At 44.6% G+C, this 10,871-nt stretch overlaps 1 protein-coding gene across 1 annotated transcript; it reads right to left on the reverse strand.

Annotated features, from left to right (window-relative positions):
• Positions 1–2,362: 2,362 nt before the first annotated feature.
• On the reverse strand, positions 2,363–10,091 carry LOC128713932 (stress-activated protein kinase JNK). Its single transcript, XM_053808804.1, has 6 exons — positions 9,979–10,091; positions 4,084–4,213; positions 3,723–3,920; positions 3,376–3,640; positions 2,575–2,858; positions 2,363–2,500 (listed from the first exon to the last, which is right to left on the reverse strand). The coding sequence occupies exons 1-6, from the start codon at positions 10,089–10,091 to the stop codon at positions 2,363–2,365; spliced, it is 1,128 nt and encodes a 375-aa protein (XP_053664779.1).
• Between the last annotated feature and the right edge of the window lie 780 nt (positions 10,092–10,871).

The following is a 10,871-nucleotide window of genomic DNA, read 5'->3' on the forward strand; positions in this document are numbered from 1 at the left end:
GGTGATGATGCGCAATCGCCTAATTATACACAAATTATGAGAATTTGTCGAGGAGCAGTAGCGGCGCGCAGTGGGAGGTACAGCTCCCTCCACTACCCCGCGCCCATTGACTCCCATTTTAATAGTCTTTCAGTAACCATAATTATTTATTAGCTTGATTATTTGCGAATTTGCGCTCCTCCTTCAAGCGCGTCACACACGTAATGCTTGTACACCGGAGCTTGTGTTAAAGTAGTGTGTTCCATCATCTATTTTTTTTGTTGCCTTCCCGCGTGTTTATCGGGGCAAAGGAAGGACCATCACGATTTTTTCTCTTCTTCTTTTTGTTTGCTATTTACAACACGATATTTACCACCAGCGCTACAGTAGTAGTGTATTGTATTATGTAGTATGATACTAAAAGTAATATTTACTGCCTTTATCGACGCCTGATACAAATCAGTTGTATGTGTGTGTGTGTGTGTACGTGTATTTTGTTATGTCTTTATCGAATCAAATAATTTATCCATAGCTTCCTTCCGGTCCTTTTCTTCAGCTGAAGGGATGAGAAGATTTATCTACTAAGTGTAGCGGCTCTTACTTTTTTTTGCTTCGTTTTTGTCAGTTTAGCGTTAAATGTATTGATTTTTGTTTTTTCCTCGTCTTATCGGGAGCGGCGGCGCGTATGGTGTTTTTTTTCTATATACCTTTTCATTTATTTTGAACTTGAACTAAATTGTTTAATATTTAATTTTCTTTGAGTTGATTTTAAGTACGTTTCATGTGGTGATTCAACTGTGAGTGTGGTTGTTTTGTTGGTAATTTATACAATGTTTTCCTCCTAGTTCGTTTCACTATGGCAAGGGTGTGGAAGGAAATGTGGGTAATTGCATTAAAATCAATTAAACTAAAGCTTTTACAGTGAAATCGTGTCATTTGGGATAATGCCCCTATATATTTAACGCTGTATGTCAGTGTGTGTGTCTTTGTTTTCGAGTCTTCTTAATTTCAAATAGAGGGCAGTGTGCATGTCTGTTCAGAATCAAGCTAAATGGAATTATTATACATCCGAATCTTCTAAAAGAAAAAAAGGCAACTTAACAACAGTCACTCACTGCTATACACAATTCTTCACAATGGTAATCAATATACCAATTAATTTATCGCAAAAAAGTTCTGTTCTTCAAGATTACTCTCAACCTCGTGCCACAGTTTTGAAGAACAAGCAACTGGTAATATAATACGAGGGAAAATATTTCAATTTATCGACCCTTGTAAGCATGTTTGAAACGGAGAAAAAAAAAACTCGGAAGATGGTATATTTAACCCTCCCCAAAATGTTTCACCTGTTCTCGCGAAAGTTTTCGAACATTCATCGCAAAAACCTTCACAATCATCACCGAGTGAGACAGGCACAAATAAATTACAATACAAAAACCGAATAAAAAAAGGAGTCACAGCTCTGCGCACCAGCATGTTGAGTAGAGTTAGCGTATCGTATGCGTTTATGCAATTGGATGTGGGGTTACGTGGTTGCTCATTATTCGTGTAATCATTCTATATGCTTTACCTTTGCCCTGCTGCCCTATCAGAATCCCCTTCGCCAATCCGATTGTCCCGTTCATTTGCTACTTTAGGGACATTTTTCCACACCAGGCTGTAAATATCACGTTTCTCTCAATTCGTCCACCTTCTTGCACACACGTTTCGTTTGTGCTCTAAGAGTTTGAGTGTGTGTGTGTGTGTGTATGTGTGTCCGCACCTTCTGTGCGCATCCCGAATTATTGCACTTATTGTAATGACCAGAGGATAGTGGATGTGCGGCGAGCGAAATTCACCACAACCCAGCGCGCCAGGGACACCATTTCATTTTCTCCACACTAGGATAGATACTTGAAACCTTACATCACTTCTTCTGCATTCCTCGAACATCCGCGCACTCTCGTGACCGTAAACACTACGCCCTCTTCCCTACACCTGCGCGCACACCCACACACAACAACGAGGGGCGAAAACTTGAAGATGGTCTGGCCGGGACGAGGGGAGATATAGAGAGAGATTGTTTGCTCTAAATTGGTAGCTTATTGCTTGACTTTCCTGTTGCTGTGATGCAGCGTCCACTCGGCGGCTCATATTGAAGAGGGAGGGGGGAGGGGCTGCATACTGTGCTGAGAGTTGCTTGAAGTTACGCATTGCAATAAAGGAGAACTATCGTCTCCTTTTGCCGCACCTGGTACTTGGTTTACTCCTCAGAAGTTGATGCATTGCTGGGAGGCACCTCCGATGGGGGCGGTACGGTTGATGCTGATGTTGATGCTTCCTCCTCGTCCGTTGCTGCAGTTGGCTGTGAACCGGAACTAACGGTACAGCTGCCCTCCGGTTTCTACCGTGGAGCACCCTCACCATCTGCTAGATTATTGCGTGCCTCGTACTCCATCACCTCCTGGTAGATCAGCTCCTTCCACTGTTCGACCGTGTGCTCGCGCTCGTCCACACTGTGATCGTACGGACCGGGTGCAGGCTGCAAGGATAACGCATCGAAACATTAAATAAAACCGCACGCAGTAACGATGAGCGTAGTTAAATTACACTTACCGCATTGACTTCACTCTCGTCGTACCAGACGTTGATGTAGCTGTGCACCAGTGCCTGATCGACGGAAATGCGATGCTCCGGATCAACCACCAACATTCTACTGAGCAGATCCCGTGCTTGACTAGCCTTCAGTCGGTTGTGTTCGTTCGAATCGGTCGGAAACAGCACGTCCGGGAAGAGCCGATCGAACGGATAGCCCGTGTAGCGGGGCCTGTTTTCCACGTAATTTCGCACCGTTGGTTGTAACCGTGCCATAAAGGACTGGGACGGAGTACCCAATTGTTCTACATTTAAAAAAAAACCACAGACCAAAGCAAAAAATGTATTGTTTATAATGCAATGTTGGAACATTGTTTACATGTTGAAGACCTCTAACGATGAGATTGTCTTGACCAACCGTAGTTCTAACGAAATAATATAGGGATTATAGGGATTTCGAATTAGAATGCTAAAGATAGAGCCAAATTAAGTTGAACTGAAATGTATTGATTTATAGGTTGCTAAAGTCTATTGTACTATCTATGAATTATGTACAAAGAATACTCGGCTAACGCATCCGAGAATTCGGAAGGCCTGGTAAAGTGAATCGAATAAAACTTGTAAAATTTAGTGAAAGATCGAGAGATTCTACGTCTATCTTTGCATATTCCAGTCCAACTTGAAAATAATCCACAAAAGGTACTAAATTTGGCATTTGAACTCGAAAACTCTGTAAATACGAGGTGACAATCTCCACCAAGTTTAGCACAAGTTTCTCAAACTCTTCTATGCTTCCCTTCTAGCGATCCCCGTCTAACTTACCAATAATCTTGTTCCACTGATCAATATGATCTGTGCCGGGAAACAGTACGCCACCGCGTATCATTTCGCCCATGATGCATCCTACCGACCAGATGTCGACGTTCTCCTTATATCCCATGCCCAGGATCACTTCCGGCGCACGGTAGTACCGCGTGACGACGTACGGCGTCATCATGAACGTGGTGCCGGCCGTACGTGCCAGTCCGAAATCTAATATTTTTAGTGTGCAGTCCGATTTTACCACGATGTTGGAGGGCTTCAAGTCCTGTAAGGGAGCGGGGAGAGCGTGTTAGAAGTGGTGGTTTTCCGCACGACGGTGTGCTGGCTTTTTGTTACAAAACACCTACCCGGTGAATAATACCAGCCGAGTGCAGATGCTTGATGCCGCACAGCATCTGATAGAGCAGGTAGGACATTCGCTCGTGGTCCAGATCCATCTGTATGACCTGGCAGAGGTTCGCGTCCATAAGCTCCATGACCAGGTACACATCCTGGAACTCTTCTAGTGTACGCTGCGGAGTGAATGCGTTCAGCAGCCCAATGATCTGGAACGGGGTGGAGCAAAAACACAACGCACATGTTACTGTTAGCCCGCATACATTCGATTGGATGTGACATCTCGGGCATATTGCACCAGCCGGCTGTATCTCAATCACGTTTGCGCGATGCGTGACACAACCCGCCCTTCGCCATAGTTGCCGTACTTACATTTTTATGATTGACTAATTTCATAAGCTTAAACTCCCTGTAGGCTCGTTTGGCGTGAGTGACATTTTGGAAAGGTCTTGATAGCTTTTTGATGGCAACATTCTGCTGTGTTACTGTATCGTATGCGGCACTGGAAGAAAGAAACGAAACACAAAGCGAAAAAAAAACAATGGCGTCAGCGCATGAGAGCAAAATTTACATTATTTTGGTTTGGTTTATTGAACAGCGGCGTAACGTGCGGACATCACACAACGTACACGTGTGTGTGTGTAGCTTTATCTTATGCCTGGGGCTAGGGTTAGCTAAGGGGAAAGACAACGGAACCGGAAAGGATACGGTAAATGTTAATGTTACACTGCGGACATCTGCAGCGCCGGGTGCTCGTGTGCTCTCGCCGAAGTGTGCAACAAAGACATCTCGAAGAACCCGAACGCGAAAGACACCTTAACCCCACATGCACACTAATACTGCACGGCCAAGGAAACTACTAATCTAGATTGACGGAAGCAGATGCTGAGCGATAGAGAGAGAGAGAGCGCGATATTTTGTATTTCTTTTTAATACACGGTTATCATTGGTGTTGCAGTATTGTTGGAGCTTGTTCCTACCGAAGGGACAAGCTTTTCTTGATGTAAATGTCTTTGGAGGGATTATTACGTTAGGACAGAGGAAGGCGTAATCAATTTTCGCTTCCTATCGCATGCCGTTAACAATGGAGAATACATTCTATGCATTTGCGTCCGTCGCATCGATCATACCAAAAAGGTTCTTTTGTTCCGTATGTTTTATTGTTGTCATAAGAAAAGCGACGAGTAATTGATTTTGGCATTTTAACTTATATAACTATAATGTTTAATACTACTTCTATAATAAACAGTGTTAGTACACCATCACCATTTGCCCACACCTTAGTAGCTTAAATGTACACTCTTCCGGGTGAGACGAAAGAAAATAATATAGTCCGGCCGCAAGCCACTTACCACACCGTGCCCTGAGCACCGAAGCCTTTTGCCTCCAGATTGGTGTACCGGTCCGGGACCTCGAACTCCGTGTCCCCGAACTGGTACCGCACGTAGTTGGTCGCTTTTCGGTTCATGTTGGCAATGGTCGGCTCTTTTGTGAGCGGGTTTTCGCTTGCTTTCGTATGACTAGACGACAGAGCGCCACGGCCCCATGCACACCCACACACTGTACAGTCGGCAAGGTTTTGGAGGAGGGCGAGAGTGAGCTCAATCAACGCACAAGCACACATACACATACACACAGCTTTACAAAATAGGGGAGGCTTAGCCTGCTGTACAACTGCGAGACCGCAACAACAGACAGTTGTGCAACAACAACGCGAAGGTGGTAAGGCAGTAACTCAACTAAAAAGAAAATGGAAAAATAAAGTCAAACTATAATAAAAAGAAACGAAAACACTACTTAAAACAATGAACAATAAACAACATAAAACGAACTAACACAGTAAACACAAAATAAAAGAAAATTACAAAACAGATGAGGAATCGTTTGGGATTGTTTGTTCTGCTTTGCCTAATACATACAGAGCGGTTCACTTGGGGAAGTCAAACATGGATACAATGTCCAATTGATAAAAGTGTGCAACCCGAACGCGCCGAATGATGAAGGCGAGGTATGTAGTCAGTATTCTCAACAACATTCAACAGATTTCTTTTAAGTTCACTAGAAGATCTAGGTATCAGAAATACCTGATAAAAATGTCAATTTACTTAATTACTTTTCAGGCGCTACAACCGCTTTGCGGACTTGGCCGTCGTCTGACAATCCATCTCGGCCTTTCTGGCGGATGCATTCACGTTCCATCTCAATGTGGGTCTACCACGACTCTTCTGTCCCTGTGGACGACCTAATAGGACTTTACGGGCTGGGACGTCCGGTGTCATTCTCATGACGTGAACAGCCTACTTCCGAGTCTAATCCGCTGTACGACTGTGAGTTCACCGTACAGTTTATAGAGCTCGCCATTGTAGTGCGGTCAACAATCCTTCTGAGCATCTTGCACTTGAACGCAAGACGGTTTAGTCAGGTTTAGTGGACAAAGTGCAACAAAATGTAAAAAAAATGCACAAAATAGAACTCAGCTTCAGTCTATAATCCCAATTTGTTGGATATCTGAGAGCCGATTGAAATACTCATCAGTTATTCTTTACACAATCTACAGCTACTTGAAAAGACCAATTTTAAATTGATTTAAATTTCAATCTTTGGCCAAAATGTTGCCTTTTAAGTACTGGATTACAGTATCGTTTTCATAATATTTTGACATCTTTAATTGCCAATGTTGAGTTGAGTGATTCATCAAACTCGTTCTTTGCTCCGAGGAAAAACCTGATTAACTAATGTACCTAATGGAATTACAGCAAAAGGGGCCAAATAATATGCTTTCTACAAAGTTCAATCTCGGTCCTTGGGTGAAGAAAAATCTCTCAAATCTCCTTGAAAGAATAGCCATTTAAGAATAACATGAGTCACATTTAGATGACCCACCCATGTAGTTCCCCGGATCCCGGACAGTTGACCATTAAAATTAATGACCTTTTGCTTACCATCCAATACAGCCCCATCCGAAACCGACAACCACACACGTTACCTTGGCAGATGAGGGGTTTTGGGGATGAGAATTTCTGCACGGGGTGAGAAACAACCATCTTTCACCATCCAACCTCCCGGAGTGGGCCGACAGTATTTTGAGGGTTCAACGATCGATAAGCCGCCCGGTCAAATAGTTGCAGTAAATCCCGAATAACCGAAAGCTATTGCGGGGTGTACAATACGAGATCTGCAGTGATTTATGATCGAGTACCAGGGAGAACCTCCGCCGTTGGGCATAATGTTTTGATTGGACCGTGCGAGAGATACTGTCACGCTTTCAAAATTCTAACCTGATGGTACGATGATTGACCGGTATACCGGGCGACGGGCAGGGAATTTATTTCCTACACACAGAACACAAGCAATTGGACGTTTGCCTTGTTGGACGCTGCTGCTCATCCAAACCCGGTTTGGTAACCGATGGTGCAATAACCTTTTAATTACTCTCCTGTTTGCGATTAATTACTATTCCAGTGACATCCGGGGACGGTGTGCCCCGTCCAGGCGCCCCATCGCCGTGTGTCTCGGGGCGCGCTCGTGTATGCAAATTGGTAAACAATTCTGCAACATAATCTCTTTCTCTTCCCCGGACCCGGCCAATCATATCACACACGCCAATGCACCAAAACCGGCGTTGGGCCACCAACCATGTGTGTGGTTGTTTGTTTCCGGTGACACACGAAAAGCATGATCTTCGTCTTCGGTCCGTGGAGACTTGCACCAGACACAGACCGCATTATTTTGCGGCCAGAAATGTTCCACTCACGAACACACACCGTTGCGTTGCGATTCAATCGACCGGCGCAGAGAGTTTTGTGCCAAATGGTTCATACATTTTGAAGGGCATGAATGGGCCGCCCCGTACGCGCGCTAGCAGGCTAGCAAACCGAAAGGTGATTAGTAGCAGATTTTCCGTGGAAAACTTGTTCTGTTTTTTCCATTCCGTCCCCTTCCCACAAAGACTCGTTGTCGTTCTGTGGTGCGCCGCACAACAAAACTGTACCATTTTGCCTGTGGCAATGGGCCGCCAACAGCATGGAAACATCCTTCAACCAGCGTGGCCATAAAAATAATAACAATTATTATTATCATCACAAGGCACAAATTTCATGCATGGAAAGTTACTCATGTGAGTGAGTATAATGCTGCTCGCTGCTTCGTGCAATTTCAAAACTTGCAAACCGAAACTCCAAAAAAGCTCAACCGTTCCACCTCCGCGTTTTCTCGTGCGAAACAAGATACCGTGCAGACAAGCAACATCAATTTTCATAGAATATGTTGCCGGGCGCTGTGTGCTGGTGTGCCCTACCCATGTCCCGGAAGACACCGAAAAATGAGAATGCTTCTTGCGCAAGGTGGAACATGTTTCCAGCAGAAGGAGCCGATCTATTTCGTGTGTTTCGCTGCCGTTGTGCGGTAAGTATTCTTTACTTCCGCTTCGGCCAAACAACAGCCAGCAGTCATCGTGTGTGCAAGCAAATTAGGCGCATGAAATAACTTCACCATTTCTGCTTCCAGCGCTGAAGGCGGATGGTGAAGAAGCGACCGTCCTCGGTGCTCGGGGACGACAAAGGTTTTCCCCATCTGCACGGATTGGGTGGAGATTTATGTGGCAATATTAATATTTGTCAACCGATATTTCCGCTCGGTGTACTGGTGGAATTGCAGATTGCTTCCTTTCTTCCAGTGGTACGTGTGTCTAAGCAGGGTTATAAGGGTTAATGGTTCAAGATCGCTGTTAATATACGGCCGCAAGATAAATTGTCCAGATAAATAAATTAAAAACATCACCACCATTAGTGCAATTTTTGGAGCGAATCAAAACTAAAACAAAGCAAAATAAAACAGCTGTTGGATATAACAGTTTGATAAAATATTGCCCATTTTAAACGGGTGCGGTGTGGATTGCATACTTTCAGGAACGAAACAAAAAAAAATATACGCCTACAGTTATGCAATTGGGCAAACAATATTGAGCTAACCAGGATGGGTTTCTCGCAGAAACCAGCGGGATACACCCCCGGTAGGATATGGATTCGTTCAAATATTAAAGCCGGAAGGCATCCATTGCGAAACTCAATCAGGACAATTAAAGTGCTGCTTGGAGCGGTAGTGGTACTAGGCGTGGGTTTTGGTTTCGATTTTACATTTCAAACCCCATTATCCTCCCGTACCGGTTTGTGCCTGTTTCGTAGCGAACTCTGATGGAAACTGAAACAAAAAAAATAAAAGCGAACAAACCCACTTCCCCCCTGTAGCAGTGGTTCTCGTTCGGTTGGGGCTGGAAGCACTCTGATATGTGAGCGCACAATTCAACTGCAACTGGGAATAAAAGTTACATTTCCTCGTTCGCTTCCAGTGGAAACGGGAATATGCCGTTGCGATAGCGAAGGGTGAGTATTCTTTTCGGGTGAAATATTCAATCCTCATTCACCGAAAAGTGGGCTCGCCGTTCCCTACAACTGTGCGCACACATACACACATGCCGGTACACACATTTGCCTGTGGGTTTTGAACTTTCTGCATAATTGAAAATTGTTTCGCCCTTTTGCAACCGAACCACGCGCGAGCACTGGACGAAACGGGATGACTGCACTGCGAGAGGCGTGGAGGATAGCGGAGGACTTTTCCCGAACCTGAAGCTACTTCTTTATTCATCACCAGCAACACAACATGATGCTTTTTCGGGCGGCGGTGGTTCGGGTGCAAACACACGCCCTAGCCGACCCACAACAATGAAGCGCACGGGTAGCAGCACTGGAGGCAACCTTGCTGTTGCTGCAGTAGCGCATCACAATAGCCACCATGTAAACGTGCTGTTAAAGCTGCTGGAAGCTGTACTCGCTCGTTCCGACCGATATCCGAGGGTTCGGTTGAGGTTGACTTTTTGGAATTGGAAACCCGACTCATGGACGGGTGTTTCACGTTACATACGTTTGCTCATACTGTGGCTATGTGGAACTCGAGCATTGTTTTAACCTCTACCTTTAGTCGCTTCTCCCACTCTAAACATCGTACATATGTTTACAGCTGCACGCATTCTTATAATCAAAAATCGTTGCTAATGTTTCGTTGCGCGCAGCGATTGGGCGAAGCGGGACCGACGCATTTGGGGCATCCCTCCCTTCCCTCCTGAAATAGTGGTGTTTAATTACAAAACTATGTCCAAAGGCGAACGAAGCGGATGCTCGCATAGCAGGACATTCATTTATTACGAACTGCTCGAAAAGATGAGTGTCCTTGTGGGACCCACCGGTGGTTATTGCCAATACTACTTACCAAACAATGCCTTGAGCGCCGGATCCGATCGGTTTCAGGTTTTGGTAACGCTTTAGAATGGTAAACTTGGTGTCGCCCACCTCGACGGTGTAGAAGGCGTGACGTGAGCTCATGTTGAAGCCCCGAAGTTGTTTCTCACTTGTTCTTTAATTGTTGTTATTGTCTGTGAAAGCAAAACGAGAAAAGGAACATAAATGAGTGATCAATTTTATTACAAGCGGTAGGAAATATAACTTGGCAAGAAAACGTTAATTTTACATCCCGTTTCATACAACACGTTTCACTCTCCTTCACAAGCAATTCGTTTAGCTCGTGATGTACAAAAAACCACCATCAGCAGTAATGATAATTGTTCGTACGCTGGACCGTTAAAGAATGGTGCGCCCAAAGGAAAGTTCATTCCGAATTCTTTACCAAGAGTGCTTCTGGGGGGGGGGGGGGGGGGGGGGGGGGGGGGGGGGGTTTTGTCTGCTCTGCTCTGTGAATCTACAAGTACTACACCACGAGCAGCAAATGACTTGCCCGCCTTCAAGGGAGAAAAACCCAACCTTTCAAACCGATTTGGCAATGGATGTTGCCGAAGTGATTCCAGAAAAAACTTTACTCGTTTGAAAATAGTTCACCCAAAAACCTTTCCCCGGAAGGGCACATTAGGCGAGAGATTGGCCAACAAAGGCATCGTTTATTGAACGCGTTGGGGGGGAATTTCTACCAACGAAAGGATTGTTAGAAATGGAACAGTTGCACCCTTAGGTACGTATTTCGCTTTAAGTGCCATTTCAATCTGCAAATACTTTTCTTATACCATTTCCTACGATTTATCCAAGTAATAAAAGAATAAACTAAACAAATTCTATTAAATAAGGCTACAATTAATTAGATTAAAATATACC

The sequence above is a fragment of the Anopheles marshallii genome, chromosome 3 (assembly GCF_943734725.1).
Source record: "Anopheles marshallii chromosome 3, idAnoMarsDA_429_01, whole genome shotgun sequence".
NCBI lineage: Eukaryota > Metazoa > Arthropoda > Insecta > Diptera > Culicidae > Anopheles > Anopheles marshallii.

Coding starts and splice junctions, on each gene's coding strand:
- LOC128713932 (XM_053808804.1), bottom strand. CDS start 10,091: ATGAGCTCACGTCACGCCTTCTACACCGTCGAGGTGGGCGACACCAAG. Junction 4,214..9,978: donor GGCGCTCAAGGCATTGTTTG/GTAAGTAGTATT, acceptor TCTTTCTTCCAG/TGCCGCATACGATACAGTAA. Junction 2,859..3,375: donor TCAGTGGAACAAGATTATTG/GTAAGTTAGACG, acceptor TTTTAAATGTAG/AACAATTGGGTACTCCGTCC.